At 40.7% G+C, this 16851-nt stretch overlaps 1 protein-coding gene across 1 annotated transcript; it reads left to right on the forward strand.

Moving 5' to 3' along the window:
• The first annotated feature begins 1180 nt into the window (after positions 1 to 1180).
• Positions 1181 to 5786, forward strand: CSLC12 (Cellulose-synthase-like C12). The gene is made up of 5 exons (XM_010275357.3): positions 1181 to 3547; positions 3631 to 3939; positions 4044 to 4334; positions 4436 to 4549; positions 4725 to 5786. Exons 1-5 carry the CDS (start codon positions 2786 to 2788, stop codon positions 5340 to 5342), a joined length of 2094 nt encoding a protein of 697 aa, XP_010273659.1. The 5' UTR covers positions 1181 to 2785; the 3' UTR covers positions 5343 to 5786.
• Positions 5787 to 16851: the final 11065 nt, after the last annotated feature.

Consider the following 16851-nt stretch of genomic DNA (forward strand, 5'->3'; position numbering starts at 1 on the left):
TTAATTGATCCATCCTTCTGATTAAAAGCTTATGAATTTCCGATCCTAAAAAACACGAAAATCTTATTAATTTTCAGGTCCTTTTCACACCTACCCAATGATAATTGCAGCAGTGCAATAGTGATCACCGCCTCACCGATCGGGAGTATTCAACAAAAGCAACAAAAAATTAAATTAAAATAGGGATTATTCAACGGGGATTGATGAGGTGGCAGAGCAAAGATTGCGCACATAGCGGAAGGCACGACCTAGACTGAGTTGAGCAGGCTGCCGTCAGCCGTGCCGGCTGTGCTGAACAGGTTGTCAGCCACCGAGGACGACCTTTCGACATGTAACACCGCTTATCTGTGCGGGAAGCACCTGGCGGTCACACATGTATGTGATTGTGATGTAAATATCCGAGCCGGAACCCGGACCTGGAGAAGAATTCGGACAATCGGACTTTATCTTTATACCAACTTAATAATTTGTTTGTTTGTTTTTTTTTGCTTTTATAATACCATCCGCTCCGCGTTATTCCTCCTCTAGAGTGAAATTTGAAATTTGAAATTTGAACGGGACTGGACTGAATTGCTCGCCTCACATGAAGTACTTTTTCCGGATTTATTTATAAACTTTACCTCCCCCTTTTTTGTCAGTCATTTTCTTCTGACAGTTTCCCTTCCTCTGTTGCTGGTCGAACCGGACTTCTGTTTGTGTGTGGGTGTGGAAGGTTGGAGGTATCGACCTCGACTATCGACTTTCGAGGTTTGAGGATAGAATCATAGAAGCTTAAAAGCTCTCTGCCACTTGCTATTTCTCGTGTTTGGTCGATGGGTGAAGGGGGTGGTGATCTGATAAATCATAATGGCCTAATGGGGATTGATCGGCCCGACCGCTGGGCTGGTTTCAAGAATTATATTGTAGTCCGTTAGGGGGTGTGTACGTCGTCTGCCAAGCCCAAATGGCCCATAACTACTAACGAGAGCGGAGGGGGGAGGGGGGGACCATACTTGGATACTCTCATACTCCTACTCCTCCTTGTGACCTGATCACCAGCCAGTGACCAGACCACCTGTCAAATGCATGATACATCTCTTCCTCCCTCACCCGCTCTCCCATCGTAAATTCTATTCGAGAAATTGTAAGGACATTTGGGGACGCAAAGCATGCCCATCGTCCATCTGGCATCTGCCGCCTTATGATTTCAACTCTGCTCCCTCCTCCCCCCTCCCCCCTTCTGATTCCAAGGAAGAGCACTCCAATTGGAACTTAAAGGCGGATAAATTCAATGGGCGTTGGACATTTTGGTAAAATCATTCATTCATAGTTCATTCCAATAAACTTCTTTCTTCTTCTTCCTAGATTCATAGAGGATAGGGCTATTTCAAATTTTGTACCGATGGTTATAGTTTTGTTTCCCATTTCCATTCTTACCACGTACCGTATATAGAAGAACCGGTCTTCTCTCTCCCTCACAGAAAGGCTACGGCCATGGATTTCTCCCTGTTAGCGGACTTCTTTTGTCACGTGTTTCTATCCAACAAAACTCATTTTAAATAACCAAACAAACATTTTATTCACTTTTTCTTTTCTCACTTTTGCCTCTCAAACGCGTTTGGTTGTTGGATCGTCGTCGTCTCCTTCCCTGGGACTCTAGGAACTTTCGCGTGTGAGAAAGAAGTCACTCCTAAAGCTAAAAGGCGAGTGGAGGAGAGAGAGAGAGAGAGAAATTCAAAAACCAGGAGACGGGACATACCGTTTTTCTTCAATTTCACACGCGAGAAAAAGTTTTCTACGGTTCTCCCAGGAAAGGACGCTACAAGCCTACAACAAAGATCCTCAATCCTTTGTTTTTTTTTTCTTTTTTTTTCTTTTTTTGGTCAAAAACTACGGAAATAGGAACTGGCTTACCCTCTTTTTTAACTCCTTTAATTATCGATCCGTGCTTTGAAAACCCTAATCTGGTCTTCTGATGAGCTAGGGCTAGGTTTGGTCTGGGTTACAACGTTCTGGGTTTATTTTAAAGGAGCAGTAAAAAGAGAAAGTGCCCAGGCCAAAAGTGGTTTTTGTCGGAATCCTCAGTTATTTTTTGGGTAGAGGTCGGAATCCTCAGTTTCTTCTTGCGATTTCTTTCCTTTAATTTAATTGGTCGGTGTATTTGATAGATCGTTAGATCTCTTTCTTAATTGTCTCAAATTTATAGGGGTAGATTACGGTAAACTTTCCGTTTTATTACCTTCTTTCTTTTCAATTTGGAATAGTTACTGGTTATACGGTGCGAATGCGATCTTAAGTTCTTTATTTTATTTATTTTAATTTCTTCTCAAATCCGAAAAAAAAGAAAAGGTATTTCGAAGACGTGTTGAGCTGTTCTCTCAATCTCTCTCCCTCGTGTTGCTGCTCTCTCGGCTCTCGCTCTTCCCGTTACGGTAACCTGCAAGCTGGAATTGAATAAGAGAGGTTTTGGACTCATTCGCCAAATCTTCTCTTTCTCTCTCTAGAAGGGTCTCTTCTTATAAGTTCTACCTGAATGTCGCCATGAATTGGAGACGCTTTTAGTTTCAGTTCCTCTACCACGCTAATTGAGTCTGAGTCTCTCTTCTCTGTCTTTCTCCTTCTGCTCGTCCATTTCTTCTTTTTTTGTCTCCTTCTGCCTTTTTTCTTTCCTTCTCAAGATTATGGGAACAACTTGGTAGCTTCTTATGACTGCTTTGGTATTTTTGCAAGTATATCGTTGAAAGAAGAGGTGGATCTCAGCGTAAAGTCGATATTTTTAAGTGAATATCTCCAAAATCAGAGAAAAATGGCACCGTCGTTCGACTGGTGGTCCAAGCAGAGCCACCAAGGAACGCCGGTGGTTGTCAAGATGCAACACCCTAATTGGTCCATGGTTGAATTAGAAAGTCCTTCGGAAGACGACTTTCTCCTCGCCGGTGCGACTAGAAGTGGCGACAAGGGTAGAGGGAAGAACGCCAAACAGCTAACTTGGGTTCTTCTCCTCAAAGCTCACAGAGCTGCCGGATGTCTGACCTCGATTGCTTCGGCAATGTTCGGGCTCGCTTCCGCCATAAGGCGTCGGGTGGCCTCTGGGAGAACGGATTCCGACAGCGGCAATGACAATGAAAACGAGAACCCGACAGTGAAGAACCGGTTCTATTCCTGTATTAAGGTGTTTTTGTGGTTGTCCATGGTGTTGTTAGGGTTTGAGATTGCCGCGTACTTCAAAGGGTGGCATTTGGGGGCTCCTGACCTGCAATTGCAGTATCTGTTGTCAACGACATTTACGTTTTTTGGGTTTTTCGATTCTTTGTATTCCCGATGGGTTCTGATCAGGGTGGATTACCTCGCTCCTCCGCTCCAGTTTATCGCGAATGTCTGTATTGTACTCTTCTTCATACAGAGTATCGATCGATTAATTCTTTGCTTGGGTTGCTTCTGGATCCGGTTAAAGAAAATCAAACCCGTTCCCAAACGGTCGGTCGGAGATCTTGAATCCAACGCTGGCAATGCAGAAGGCTACTACCCCATGGTTCTTGTTCAGATACCCATGTGCAATGAGAAGGAGGTATCTTTCGTCCCCAACTGAATTTGGTGGTTGTTTTTCCTGTTTTAATTATTTTTTGGTTCTAACTCTTTAGTTACCGTCAGGTCTATCAACAATCTATTTCTGCCGTCTGCAATTTAGATTGGCCGAAGTCCAACTTACTGATCCAAGTCTTGGACGATTCCGATGATCCGACAACCCAATTGCTGATAAAGGAGGAGGTGCATAAATGGCAGCAAGAGGGTGCTCACGTTGTCTACAGACATCGAGTAGTCAGAGAAGGATATAAAGCTGGAAATCTCAAGTCGGCAATGAATTGCAGCTATGTCAAGGACTATGAGTTCGTCGCCATCTTCGATGCCGATTTCCAGCCAACTCCAGATTTTCTTAAGAGGACGATTCCACATTTCAAGGTACTAATAATCACTCTCTCTCTCTCTCTCTCTCTCTCTCTCTCTCTCTCTCTCCAAGTTGCTATGTTGAGATTGCACTAAAGTCTCTCTTCCTTGTCCTACAGGATAATGAGGAACTGGCACTGGTTCAAGCAAGGTGGGCCTTCGTAAACAAGGACGAGAATCTTCTCACAAGATTGCAGAATGTAAACCTTTCCTTTCATTTTGAGGTGGAGCAGCAAGTTAACGGGATCTTCCTCAATTTCTTTGGGTTCAATGGGACGGCAGGGGTTTGGAGGATAAAGGCATTGGAGGAGTCCGGTGGATGGATGGAAAGGACCACTGTCGAGGACATGGACATTGCTGTCCGAGCTCATCTCAATGGCTGGAAATTCATCTTCCTTAATGACGTTGAGGTATACTACCACTATAATTAACTCCCAAAAAGACCCAAGTTTCGGTTAACCCCCAGTCCTTCGAATTTATCATGACAGTTTTAGTTTTCCCTCCAATTCAGTGTCAATGCGAGCTGCCGGAATCATATGAAGCTTACCGTAAGCAACAGCACCGGTGGCATTCTGGTCCTATGCAGTTGTTTCGCCTCTGTTTTCCGGATATTATCCGAGCTAAGGTATTTAATTTAAAATTTCATAACTTACGACTCAATGGCGCAATGTCGCTCTTGATCAATCACAACTGCTTCATTTCTTCTTTTGGTACATTCACAACTGCTTCAATTGATTTGAGGGGAACCATTTCCAACTCTTGTTAACAGCTCTTCTGATTCTCCTTTTGTTTTTATGCAGGTTAGCGTTTGGAAGAAAGTCAACTTGATCTTCCTCTTCTTTCTCCTCAGGAAACTGGTCCTACCTTTCTATTCCTTCACTCTCTTTTGTGTTATTCTCCCAATGACGATGTTTGTTCCAGAGGCTGAACTTCCTGCCTGGGTGGTCTGCTACATCCCAGCAACTATGTCTTTTCTGAACATCCTCCCGGCCCCGAGATCCTTCCCTTTTATTGTACCATACCTCCTCTTCGAGAATACAATGTCTGTGACCAAATTCAATGCTATGATATCCGGTCTATTCCAGCTTGGGAGTGCTTATGAGTGGGTAGTCACCAAGAAGTTGGGCCGCTCATCAGAAGGTGATCTCCTCTCCTTGGCTGAGAAGGAATCGAAGCAACAGAGGGGTGTTTCTGTGCCCAATCTTGATGCAATTGAGGATGAATCCAAACAGCATGCTAAGAAGAAAAAGATGCACAACAGGATATATAAAAAAGAGCTGGCACTTGCTTTCCTTCTCTTGACTGCCTCTGCTAGAAGTCTTCTATCTGCCCAGGGAATACACTTCTACTTCCTGCTCTTCCAAGGAGTGTCATTCTTGTTGGTGGGTCTTGACCTGATCGGTGAACAGGTTGACTGAATTATATGTCAAGGACAGATGCATTGTTTGGAATTTACAGGGGAAAATTTTGTTTCTATCATATTTGATATACAGAGACAACAAGAGGTTGGGGTGCCCAAGTCAAGTTGCCACTGAAAGAGGAGAGGAGCTACGAATCGGGAGGGTGGGTTTCCTTTATTCCCTTCTTGTTGGCATCCGTCCACCAAAGCCCCTGTGGAATTCCGCCCTCTTTGAGTGAGCGAGAGAGATAAAAAGTAGGGATTATTCCTTTGGTGACTTTTGTCTCTTCTCTGTCCACAGAGAGATGTTGTAGATAGTGTTGCTGCCATTTGATCTGTAAGTTGTGGTCAATTCTTTTGCTTTTTCTCATTTTGGTTGCAAATTCTTTTGTAAGAAAAATTTGTTATTTATAAACAGGAAGCCCAATCACATATGGGAGCTACTCTAGTTCCTTATTCCTAAGAATGACTTCATTTTAAATCCTATCATTTCTAGTTTTTTCCACTTTTGACATGTTATGGGAGCTACTCTAGTTCCCCAGCTCTGGTATGTACTTGTATTGCAATTGAAACTTGAAAGGATGCTACATTACCTTGAGTTAAGTAGAAGACCAAAATAGGCCCCCAAAAAAAAAGAAAAGAAAATCATTATTGAGATTTCTCTTAAGTAAGGCCGATTCATGTTTCAATTATATTAATTTAAATGCCTTAATTATATATTCTTACCATTATGAGAGTGTTTTCTGTCTTTTTTAATTTGGGGAAAGTGATTTGATCTTAGTATTGACTTCGATGTATTCTTACTGATGGGGGCGGTGGTACATTTTATAAGATTGACACTGAAAGGATTTTTTATTTATTTTTGGCAAAATAGGAGTAAACTTTAATTAATGATGGCAGAAATACTAAGTTCATTAGATACATAGCTAATATTTATATTTTTTATATTGTATTTACATGGCCAATGAGCGAAAAGATCAGCCAAAGAGTTTTGATTATGGTTTATGAGCTTGATTTGGACGTCATCATATGATCTGATTAAACTGAATTCACTGGGGTAGTTTCTGGTTGAAACAAGAAAATATAAGTCTTGTCTAAGAATTTTCTGTTCCCCGGAGGCACAACTTGTTTCTACAACGCCGTCTTTATTAATGTAGTCAAGGTGCGTTTGGTTGTAATGCAAACGCAAATATATTTGCACACGATTCGTATTTTAAATCGTTTTTATATTTATCTTGTTTGTTTGAAATTGATGTAAAGTGTGGTTCCTTAATTTTGGTTAAAAAGTTAATTATCAAAAGAGCACAATTGTATTTAATAGGTACAGTCATGTGTCGAAAAATACATTTTTGATCTGATAATTATTATTCTTTTACATATCAAACAAACAAATGTTGGCAAACATAAATGTCTCGTTTGGCGTTTGTATGGCAAACAAATGGAGCTAGAGATGTTTCTACACAACACTACTTATGTTAAACTTACCAAAAAAATGAAACTCAAAAAGATCTGATGAAAATAAGGTCACAGGTGTCACCTGGTGCAAATTGAGTTTGAACTTTCAAATATCTGATCAGTTCGTTGTAAAACAATGTATAAGAAATTTTACATATGGCAGTCCCTTTTTAAAAATGTTTTGCTTGTTCCCGTCCACACTCTTTGCTTTCATATCATGTGCATTTATATGTCATCTAACTTCAGGCTCAGTTTGGGAACACAATTTATGTTCAGTGCAAAACCTTGTATTTGCACCCTTCCCAAACTGAGCCTTAGATTGCAAAGAGTATAATACAAACATATACATTGCAAAAACATGTATTTTGCATTGTACATATTTGTATTTGTTTTCTCTTCAAATTGAGTCTTAGGCTGTGTTTAGTTGCAGTTGCATTAGTACAAATGTATAGGAGTGCAATTTCATTTGCACTGCCATGGTTTTGTATCAGTATAAATTTATTTGCATTACAACCAAACACAGCCTTACGTGCATTGTTTAAACTTTTTTCTAAATAATTAATTATTTTTTCATGTCAGTCTAAATTTTGTGGTAATCAATGAAATATTTGACTGCTTTTTAAAATATCTTTAATATATATTTCTCTGTTTTTTGTTGACCTTTTATATATGTGTGAATAGAGATCTTAATATATTTTATACTTCCATCTCATCAGGATACAATATTTTTTCCCTTTTCTCATGGAATCATTTTAATTGTAAGATATTGGTTATTGAATCCACATCGAACTCTTTCAAGAATGCTAAGACTCCCTCTTCATTTGGGTTGTAAATTTGAGGGATGTTTGTTTTTTTCTTTCTCAAATCTTACCGAGCTTTAAGATCCTTGGGTTTTTTTTTTTTTTTTTATCTTTTTTAAGTTTTAGCTTATATTAAATAGCTTAAAGTTTTTTTCTTTTTTGTTTTCGTATACTCAAATGATGTTCCCACTACCCAAATTTCAGGCATTGAACCTCCCATCAAAAGGTATGTTGAATTTTAGTTTATTTGTTACCTTTGTTCTAAATTGTTCTTTTTTATTGATTGTTTAAAATGTGAGTAGAAATACACTTTCTCGGAAGGCCGAGTTCCAAATTTATCAGCATTTCTATTTTTTTTGTACATGTATGAGTAGAAATTTTAATTTATTTATCTGTTTCTCTTTAAGATGTATTTTTTTTTTTTTATGTTATAGAACTATTTTAATGTGTGGAAAGACTAGCATGAAACTACTTAATTTCAATTTCATTTTTTTTTTCAAGTCATGGAGTCTTTCATTTAGGAAGCGTGTAGAAAAGCTATGAAGAGAGCAGTTGATGAGATTTTCTGTATAACCTTTCATGGTCTTAAGAAACGGAGGAGATATATATGATGAAACAAGTTCAATGTGGTCGGCCGTGGATCGGTCAGATGCTATAGTTGGCACTTGGCAACTCCTGTACAAAAACAAATTTCTGCAATGGGAATCGATTCCTTGATTCCTTCGTGGTATACTCTAGCTTAAATTCATGTGGCCGGCCGTGGATCGATCCAAATGTTGTTTCATACATTTCAATTGCATGATGTAAATCTGATAAACAAGAAAGCTAGGAACGTTGATGATGCTTTTCCGCCAAGACCCAAAGAGCCCGTGAATGCAGCAGCAGCAGGCCCACAGACATGAGACATGGACAAGCATTTCCAAACCCATTGCACTATTCAGACCTCAACCTCAAAACCAGTGGAACTGCGGAGTCAAATGAAATGAGATTTATTTGATTCCGGGTGGCACCCCAGCTATATTAGAATTTGATTCAGTAATTGTTGATGGTTCATCCAAAACAAAAAGGTGGTCCACACTCCACAGATGGGTAGTACCTCCAGGCCCCATAGGTTCACGAATGTTTGTAACATTCACTTTTTTGTTTGTGAGTGGATGACCAGCAGGGGCTGGCTAATTGGCTATAATAGATATTTGAGTTCAAATCGTCTCAGGTGGATGCCTCATCTACTAAACTCATCCGAGACCTCGTAAGTTTGTCTTCATCAGAAAGTTGTCGAGTGTGTCATTAATTTGTAACCACTAGTTGTTCAGCTTCAGGCCTTCAGCAGCTACTCCTCCGGTCTCCGGTATCCAGTCTCCAGTCCTGCTTCATTGACACTTGGCAGGGTTTCCTCTTTCCTTTAGCAGTTGGGACATTCAGTCAGCACCATTCATGATTCACATTAGATCAGTTCAAGGCAAGGGGGAGAAACGAGCCAAATGACCAATGCATGTACATGTAGTCATCTACGTCTCTTCATCGAAACTAAGGCTTCTAATAGCTCCCCTAAACCACACGTTTCACCAACTAAGTTGCCTGTTAATATACCAAAGATGATAGTCAGACACAGAAAAAGCAATGTCTGGGACATTGGGATGAACTTTTGGCAAAAGTTTCATGCTGCAGGTTGCCAACTCCATTCAACTTTCCTCGTTTGTCCAGTGAGTTTGATGGAGGCCCATCACAAGAAAGCCCATCGCACCTCTAGGGGCGGCAGCTCTAGGGATAAGGCAAGAAGTCAAGATAGAGAAGGAGCCAAGATTATCAAGATTAGTCCAAGAGAGATAAGCAAGAACAACTCAAGACTCCCAAGACTATCAAGATTAGCAAGACAAGGCAAGACTCTTCCAAGATTATCAAGAAAGACTCCAAGAAGCATCAAGATTAGCAAGATAATCGAAGGTACATGTATCTAGGGAGATCGGACGGTGGAGATCAGGCAAAGAGGAATTCGATCCTATCTAGATTAGATGTTTTGATCTATCCTAATTGTTCTTTCCCAGTTCTTTTACAATTTCAATTTTCAGATGTATTATAAATACTGCTATTTTTCAATTAACAAAGACAATTCATACTTCAGATTTTCAGATTTTCTTGAGTTCTCTTCTTTGAGTTTTCGCCACCTTTTCTCTCTCCTAGAGAAATCGGTGTTATTCGCTAAGTGCTAGCGAACGCCCGGTGCTTGCATAGCCAGCTCCGGTTCTCATTGCTTCCACGCTGCGTCAGGTGGTATCAGAGCAGGGAATTCGCCCAGTCATGTCCAACCCAGACGGTAGCAGTCGCAACCCACCCCGTGACGGAGATCAGGGGTTTCCAACTGTTTGGAGAGCAATCGAAGAACAGCGTACAACCACACGTAACATCGAGCAGCAGTTGGCAGAGATGACTGAACAACTGCGAACCTTGTTGCGGGAGGTTGTCCCACAGAACTAGGAAAATCCACAGCAGATCAAAGGAGACAACCACGACAAACCACCCGTCGCTACTGCGTCCCGACGTCCAGTTCTTGACGACGACAATGATGATGATTTCCAATTTGGTGGTGCTCCAGTTCTTTCCGGCAACGACAGAAACGGTAGAAATTGGCACAATCAAGGTAATTTCAATCCCCGTAGGAATAATGATGAATTTAAACTCAAGGTAGATATTCCTACTTTTAGTGGAGATCTTAGTATAGAGGGACTTCTAGATTGGATCACAGAAGTCGATAGGTTCTTTGATTACATGGAGATACCAGAGGAACGAAGGGTAAAACTGGTAGCTTTCCGATTAAAGGGAGGCGCATCTGTTTGGTGGGAATGGATGAGAGAGACCCAGATGAGAGAAGAAAGGGGTTCTGTTCGAACCTGGAGGTGCATGAAACAATTAATAAGAGGTAGATTTTTACCTTCTGACTATGAACAATATATGTTTGAATCTTATCAGAGGTGTGTGCAGGGTTCTCGTAGTGTTAACGAATATACATATGAATTTTTGAGATTAGCTGAAGGAAACCAATTATCTGAAGTGATAACCAGCAGGCAGCCCGTTATCTAAGCGGTTTGAGACCGTCCATCAGAGACAAAATTGGTGTACAAATGGTTCTTAGTGTGCAGGAAGTAAAGAACTTAGCCTTGAAAGTAGAATTAATGTTCCAGGACAAGGCACGCAGTGATAATTATCGCCGGTACAACGGGAGCGACAACAGACCGACAACTGTCGACAGGAACAAATCAGTCCCGGCAGTACAACCTTCTCACCCAACAAGTACAAGTAATGCCAGTAAGGCTACTACAGGAGGACATACTCGAGGTAATCCTTCCAATCCTCCTAAACCCAGTAACCCTTATGCAAGGCCTGCTCCTATTAAATGTTTTAAATGTAATGAGGTTGGACATAGATCCAGTGACTGTCCCAGGAGGAAGGCAGTTAATATGGTAGAAAGGGAGAAGGAAGAAGATATTGAGGAAGAAGTATATTGTGGACCTGATGGGGAGGATGAAGAGGGTCCATATGAACATGAGGAGTATGCTTGTGTGTAAGAAAATTAATGTTGTCTCAGAAAAATAAGGATACTTCTCAAAGGCATAGATTATTTCGTACCAGATGTACTGTTAAGGGAAAGTTATTTGATTTAATTATTGACAGTGGTAGTCAGAAAAATATTATTTGCAGGGATGTCATCCAACAATTACAATTGATTCCTGAAAAACATCCCAACCCATACACAATTGGGTGGATCAAGGAAGGGGGTGGCGTACGAGTGGAGGAACGCTGCAAGGTACATTTTTCTATTGGTAAGTACCATGATGAAGTATATTGTGATATTGTAGATATGGATGCTTGCCATATTTTGCTAGGGAGGCCTTGGCAGTTTGATACAGATGCAAGACACACGGGTAGGAAGAATACCTACCAACTTGAAAAAGAGGGTACACGTTATACCTTGTTACCCATAGCAGAAAAAGGTATTACGAATACTCCAAAAGCACATGAAAAGAATTTTCTTACCATCACCCATCATCATGCTGAATTCGTTAAAGAATGTAAGGATACTCATGAGATACATTTGTTAGTAGTAAAAGGAGAAGATGTTAATGATGAAAATACAATTCCAGCTGAAATACAAGGACTACTGGATGAATTTAATGATGTAGTTCCAGAGGAGTTACCAAATGAACTCCCTCCCATGAGAGATATACAATACCATATTGATTTTGTTCCAGGTGCTAATCTACCTAACCTCCCACATTACAGGATGAGTCATAAGGAGAATGAAATCTTACGGGAAAAGGTAGAAGAATTATTGAAAAAGGGACACATTCAAATCAGCATGAGTCCTTGTGCAGTAACTGCCTTATTAACACCTAAGAAGGATGGTAGTTGGAGAATGTGTGTCGACAGTAGGGCCATTAACAAGATCACCATTGGGTACAAATTTCCCATTCCTAGGCTGGACGACATGCTTGACCAACTAAGCGGAGCTGTAGTTTTCTCAAAAATAGATCTCAAGAGTGGATATCATCAAATCAAGATCCGTCCCGAAGATGAATGGAAGACAACCTTCAAGACTAGAGATGACTTGCTCGAGTGGTTAATCATGCCCTTTGGACTAACCAACGCACCCAGCACTTTCATGAGGCTAATGAACTAGGTATTGCGCCTCTTCATTGGTAAATTTGTGGTAGTCTATTTTGATATACAACAAATCTATCACTGAGCATGTGGGACATATTAGGGAAGTCCTGGAAACATTGAGGGAAAATAAATTATATGCTAATTTGAAGAAATGCATCTTTACGAATGATAATTTATTATTCCTGGGATTTATTATAAGCAAGGATGGTGTGAAAGTAGATGAGGAAAAGGTGAAAGCCATTAGGGAGTGGCCGACCCCATCCACTGTCACAGATGTCAGGCGATTTCATGGGTTGGCAACCTTCTATAGGTGCTTTATTAAGAATTTTAGTAGTATCATGACTCCCATTACTGAATGCTTGGAAAAGGGTAAATTTTATTGGGGAGAAGAACAAGAGCAAAGTTTTGCTCTCATAAAAGAAAAATTATGTACTGCTCCTGTTCTTGCCTTGCCAGACTTTAATAAATTATTTGAAGTTGAATGTGATGCCAGTGGAGTTGGCATAGGGGCTATATTGTCTCAAGAGAAAATACCCATTGCTTTCTTCAGTGAAAAACTATATGAAGCCATGAGAAAGTGGTCTACTTATGACAAAGAGTTTTACGCTGTGGTTAGAGCCTTGAAAACATGGGAACACTATTTAATTGCAAAAGAATTTGTTCTCTATACTGACCACCAGGCCCTAAAACATCTTAGTGGGCAAAAGCAATTAAGAAGTGATTTACATGGCAGATGATCTGCTTTCCTAGACAAGTTCCCATATAAAATTGTGTATAAGACAGGACAGCAAAATAAAGTGGCTGATGCACTTAATAGGCGCGTAGCTCTCATTAAGACCCTTAGTGTTGAGAATGTGGGTTTTGAGTGCCTAAAAGACTTATATGCCCAAGATGAAGACTTCCAACAGGTATGGGAGAAATGTGTGAATAAGCAGTCAGCATAAGGCTTCTTTATTTATGATGGGTTCCTTATGAAAGGGGAACAACTGTGTATCCCTTGCACTTCCCTCCGCGAAAAGATCATCAGGGATTTGCATGGGGGTGGATTAGCAGGACACTTGGGAAGGGATAAAACAGTAGAAGCAGTTAAGGGGCGATATTACTGGCCGAAATTAAGAAGGGACGTGTCTACCATCATAAGCAGGTGCTATGTTTGTCAGACAGCTAAGGGACAAACCCAGAACACAAGTCTCAACATGCCCCTACCCGTTCCTACTGCTATATGGGAAGACTTGTCCATGGATTTTGTGCTTGGCCTCCCAAAGACCCAGAGGAACATGGACTCCGTCTTCGTGGTGGTTGATAGATTCTCAAAAATGGCTCACTTCCTCCCATGCAAGAAAACAGCAGATGCATCCGCAACAGCCAAATTGTTTTTCAGGGAGATTGTCCGCTTGCATGGGGTACCCAAGACCATCACTTCAGATCGCGACACATGGTTCCTCAGTCACTTTTGGATGACCCTGTGGTGGTTGTTTGATTCATCACTTAATTTCAGAAGTACAGCCCATCCGTAGACAGATGGACAGACAGAAGTGGTAAACCGGACCTTAGGAAATTTAATCCGCAGCATATGTCGGGAGAAGCCAAAACAATGGGAGTTCGCCATTGCCCAGGCTGAGTTCGCCATTAACAATGCAGTGCACAGTTCTACAGGCAGATCCCCATTCTCCATCGTATACATGAAGGTCCCTAACCATGCACTGGATTTAGTGAAACTACCCAAAGTACCCAGCGCTAGTATCTCAGCAGAGCAGATGGCAGAACAAATCCATTCCGTCCAAGAGGCCGTGAAGCGGAAGCTAGAGCAATCCAACGCCAAGTACAAGATAGCCGCAGACAAGCATCGCCGACCTCAAGTGTTTGATGTAGGTGATGAGGTTATGGTCTTTTTAAGGAAGGAAAGGATTCCCATAGGTACTTACAACAAGTTGAAGCCTCGGAAATATGGTCCATACAAGATCGTGAAGAAGATTAATGACAATGCCTATGTAGTGGATTTACCAGATCATATGGGTATATCCAAGACCTTCAACGTTCCTGACCTTCACCGGTATTTGCCAGAGATCACACTTGCCTATCCTAATCACGACTCGAGGTCGAGTTCTCTCCAAGTGGAGGAGAATGATGGAGGCTCATCACAAGAAAGCCCATCGCACCCCTAAGGGCGGCAGCTCTAGGATAAGGATAAGGCAAGAAGTCAAGATAGAGGAGTCAAGATTATCAAGATTAGTCCAAGAGAGATAAGCAAGAACAACTCAAGACTCCCAAGACTATCAAGATTAGCAAGATAAGGCAAGACTCTTCCAAGACTCTTCCAAGATTATCAAGAAAGACTCCAAGAAGCATCAAGATTAGCAAGATAATCCAAGATACATGTATCTAGGGAGATCGGATGGTGGAGATCAGGCAAAGAGGAATTCGATCCTATCTAGATTAGATGTTTTGATCTATCCTAATTGTTCTTTCCCAGTTCTTTCACAATTTCCAGTTCTTTTACAATTTCAATTTTCAGATGTATTATAAATACTGCTATTTTCCAGTTAATAAAGACAATTCATACTTCAGATTTTCAGATTTTCTTGAGTTCTCTTCTTTGAGTTTTCGCCACCTTTTCTCTCTCATAGAGAAATCGGTGTTATTCGCTAGGTGTTAGCGAACGCCCGATGTTTGTATAGCCAGCTCCGGTTCTCATTGCTTCCACGCTGCATCAGAGTTGAATGTAAGACAAGCTCAATATGGACAAAACTCCCAACACAAGAGACCTCTAGAAGTGATCACATTCCACTAGAATCATGCAGCAGAAATAAGTGGAATTGGTACGCATGGAATACCGTATATAGGTAAAGTACTGCCGTGAGTAAAAGGGATATCACATTATTAAAATACTGTATAATTATAAAAATCTGTCAAATGTTTCAAGTTTCAACATAACATATAATTATTACTTACAGACACTATTTTTATAAGTAATTATGTAAATAAACATTTATTTTATTTTATGCTCCAGTGGGTAGGCCTTGTCAGCTATGTGGGCATGTGGCTGGGCTTGGGCTAGGTCAACGCGTCAAGCATGAGGGTTGGGGAGGCCTGAAGCCATCTCGGTGTATTCCTTATGCCATATGCTTCACCAGTCCGACCCCAACAAATTATTTTTGTAGAAGCTTGTGTATAGTGACACAGGGCCCATGACTTGTTGTTGGGCCTAATAACTTGGCATGAATCAGAAATTGGGTGATTAGAAACTTAGGGTCTGTTTGGTATATAGTTGGATTCAGAATCGAAATTGAAACCTTTGAAATTGAAATCAGAATGGTCTATTCTTATAATCTGTTTCATTCAGACAGGAATCCGAATGAAAATTAGAATCAATAGGAACGAAATCTCATTCTCAAGAGAGGGGGAGGAAATGACCATTCCACTAGGAATGGGAATGGGATTCCGATTCCACCCAACCAAATAGTTGAAATCGGAATAAGCCCATTCTCATTCTGGTTCAAGACCCCTATTCCTGCAAACCCAACAGGGCCTTTAGAATGATCAGGAGTGGTGGGGACGCTCGCTCATAACTCTCATTGAGATCTGATGAAGCTGATTTTTGGTATAAAAGCATGATGGAGGAAGCAGCTCCCAGATCCTGATGACCTGACCCTGACCCTGAGGCCCGAGGCCTGGATATTTGAAGTTCAAAAAAGAAAACATTGAATACTGAATGGAATGGAAAATGACACGGAGACGGAGTCCGCAAATTTCTGATTTCACATTCCAATTGGTCCTTATCACCACTCTTTCAAGTTTCAGCCACAGAGCGAGAACAGAGACAAAGCTCTGGCCTCTGGTTGCGCTATTGATGGATTCATCTTCAACTCATTGACACATTAATAGTGCCTGACATTGGACAACAACATCATCTAATCTTATCCATACCTTAAACTTGAAAATTTTATTCTCCTTTTCTCTTTCCCTTCATTATTAAGAATGAAAAAAGTAATCTGACACACTCTGGGACGCACAGGTTGCTTGTGACCGGTTCAAGTGCAGAGTTATTGAGTCATGGTTGGAATTTTGGCGCCAAACAACTTTAATCAAAATCACTAAAATCCCTTGAAGTGTTGCGCCTTTTTTGAATGCATGTGGCAGGAACAGGAATACCGCATCTAATTCCATTTCCCACCATGCACCATGACATTGCTATTGGTGAAGAATCCATTAATAATAGCTAGCAGCTATACATTCCATGTGTTAACTTGACTCAGTGACTGAACCTTATTTGCTGTGGTGTTGGTGTTGCAGTTAAGAAACCTTGCTTCCCAACCTTGGCATATACAACACCACTGGTTAATAATGGAGCGTTTACAACCAACTAATAACTAGATTGCATCAAATATGGATTCACACTAAAAATTTACAGGTTCTCAATTTCATGGGTGTCATTCTATTCATCATATATAATATTAAAGTCGTGTTAGTTTTATCATTAATATATAATATTTAGATCATTTTTAGGTTAATTTCTCTAATCCAAATGTTAATTCATGGAATTTGGACTATCCTTTACTTTCGAAGCCCTAATCTTTGGCGTGGGAAGTTGGGTTCAATAACCGCTTTCTCCTC

Source organism: Nelumbo nucifera, chromosome 5 (genome assembly GCF_055504915.1).
Source record: "Nelumbo nucifera cultivar China Antique chromosome 5, China Antique-T2T, whole genome shotgun sequence".
NCBI lineage: Eukaryota > Viridiplantae > Streptophyta > Magnoliopsida > Proteales > Nelumbonaceae > Nelumbo > Nelumbo nucifera.

What these genes read in the sequence shown, in the direction of transcription:
- CSLC12 (XM_010275357.3), top strand. Translation starts at nt 2,786, where the DNA reads ATGGCACCGTCGTTCGACTGGTGGTCCAAGCAGAGCCACCAAGGAACG. An exon ending in CCATGTGCAATGAGAAGGAG is followed by an intron (nt 3,548 to 3,630) that starts GTATCTTTCGTC and finishes AGTTACCGTCAG; the next exon opens with GTCTATCAACAATCTATTTC. An exon ending in TCTTCCTTAATGACGTTGAG is followed by an intron (nt 4,335 to 4,435) that starts GTATACTACCAC and finishes CCTCCAATTCAG; the next exon opens with TGTCAATGCGAGCTGCCGGA.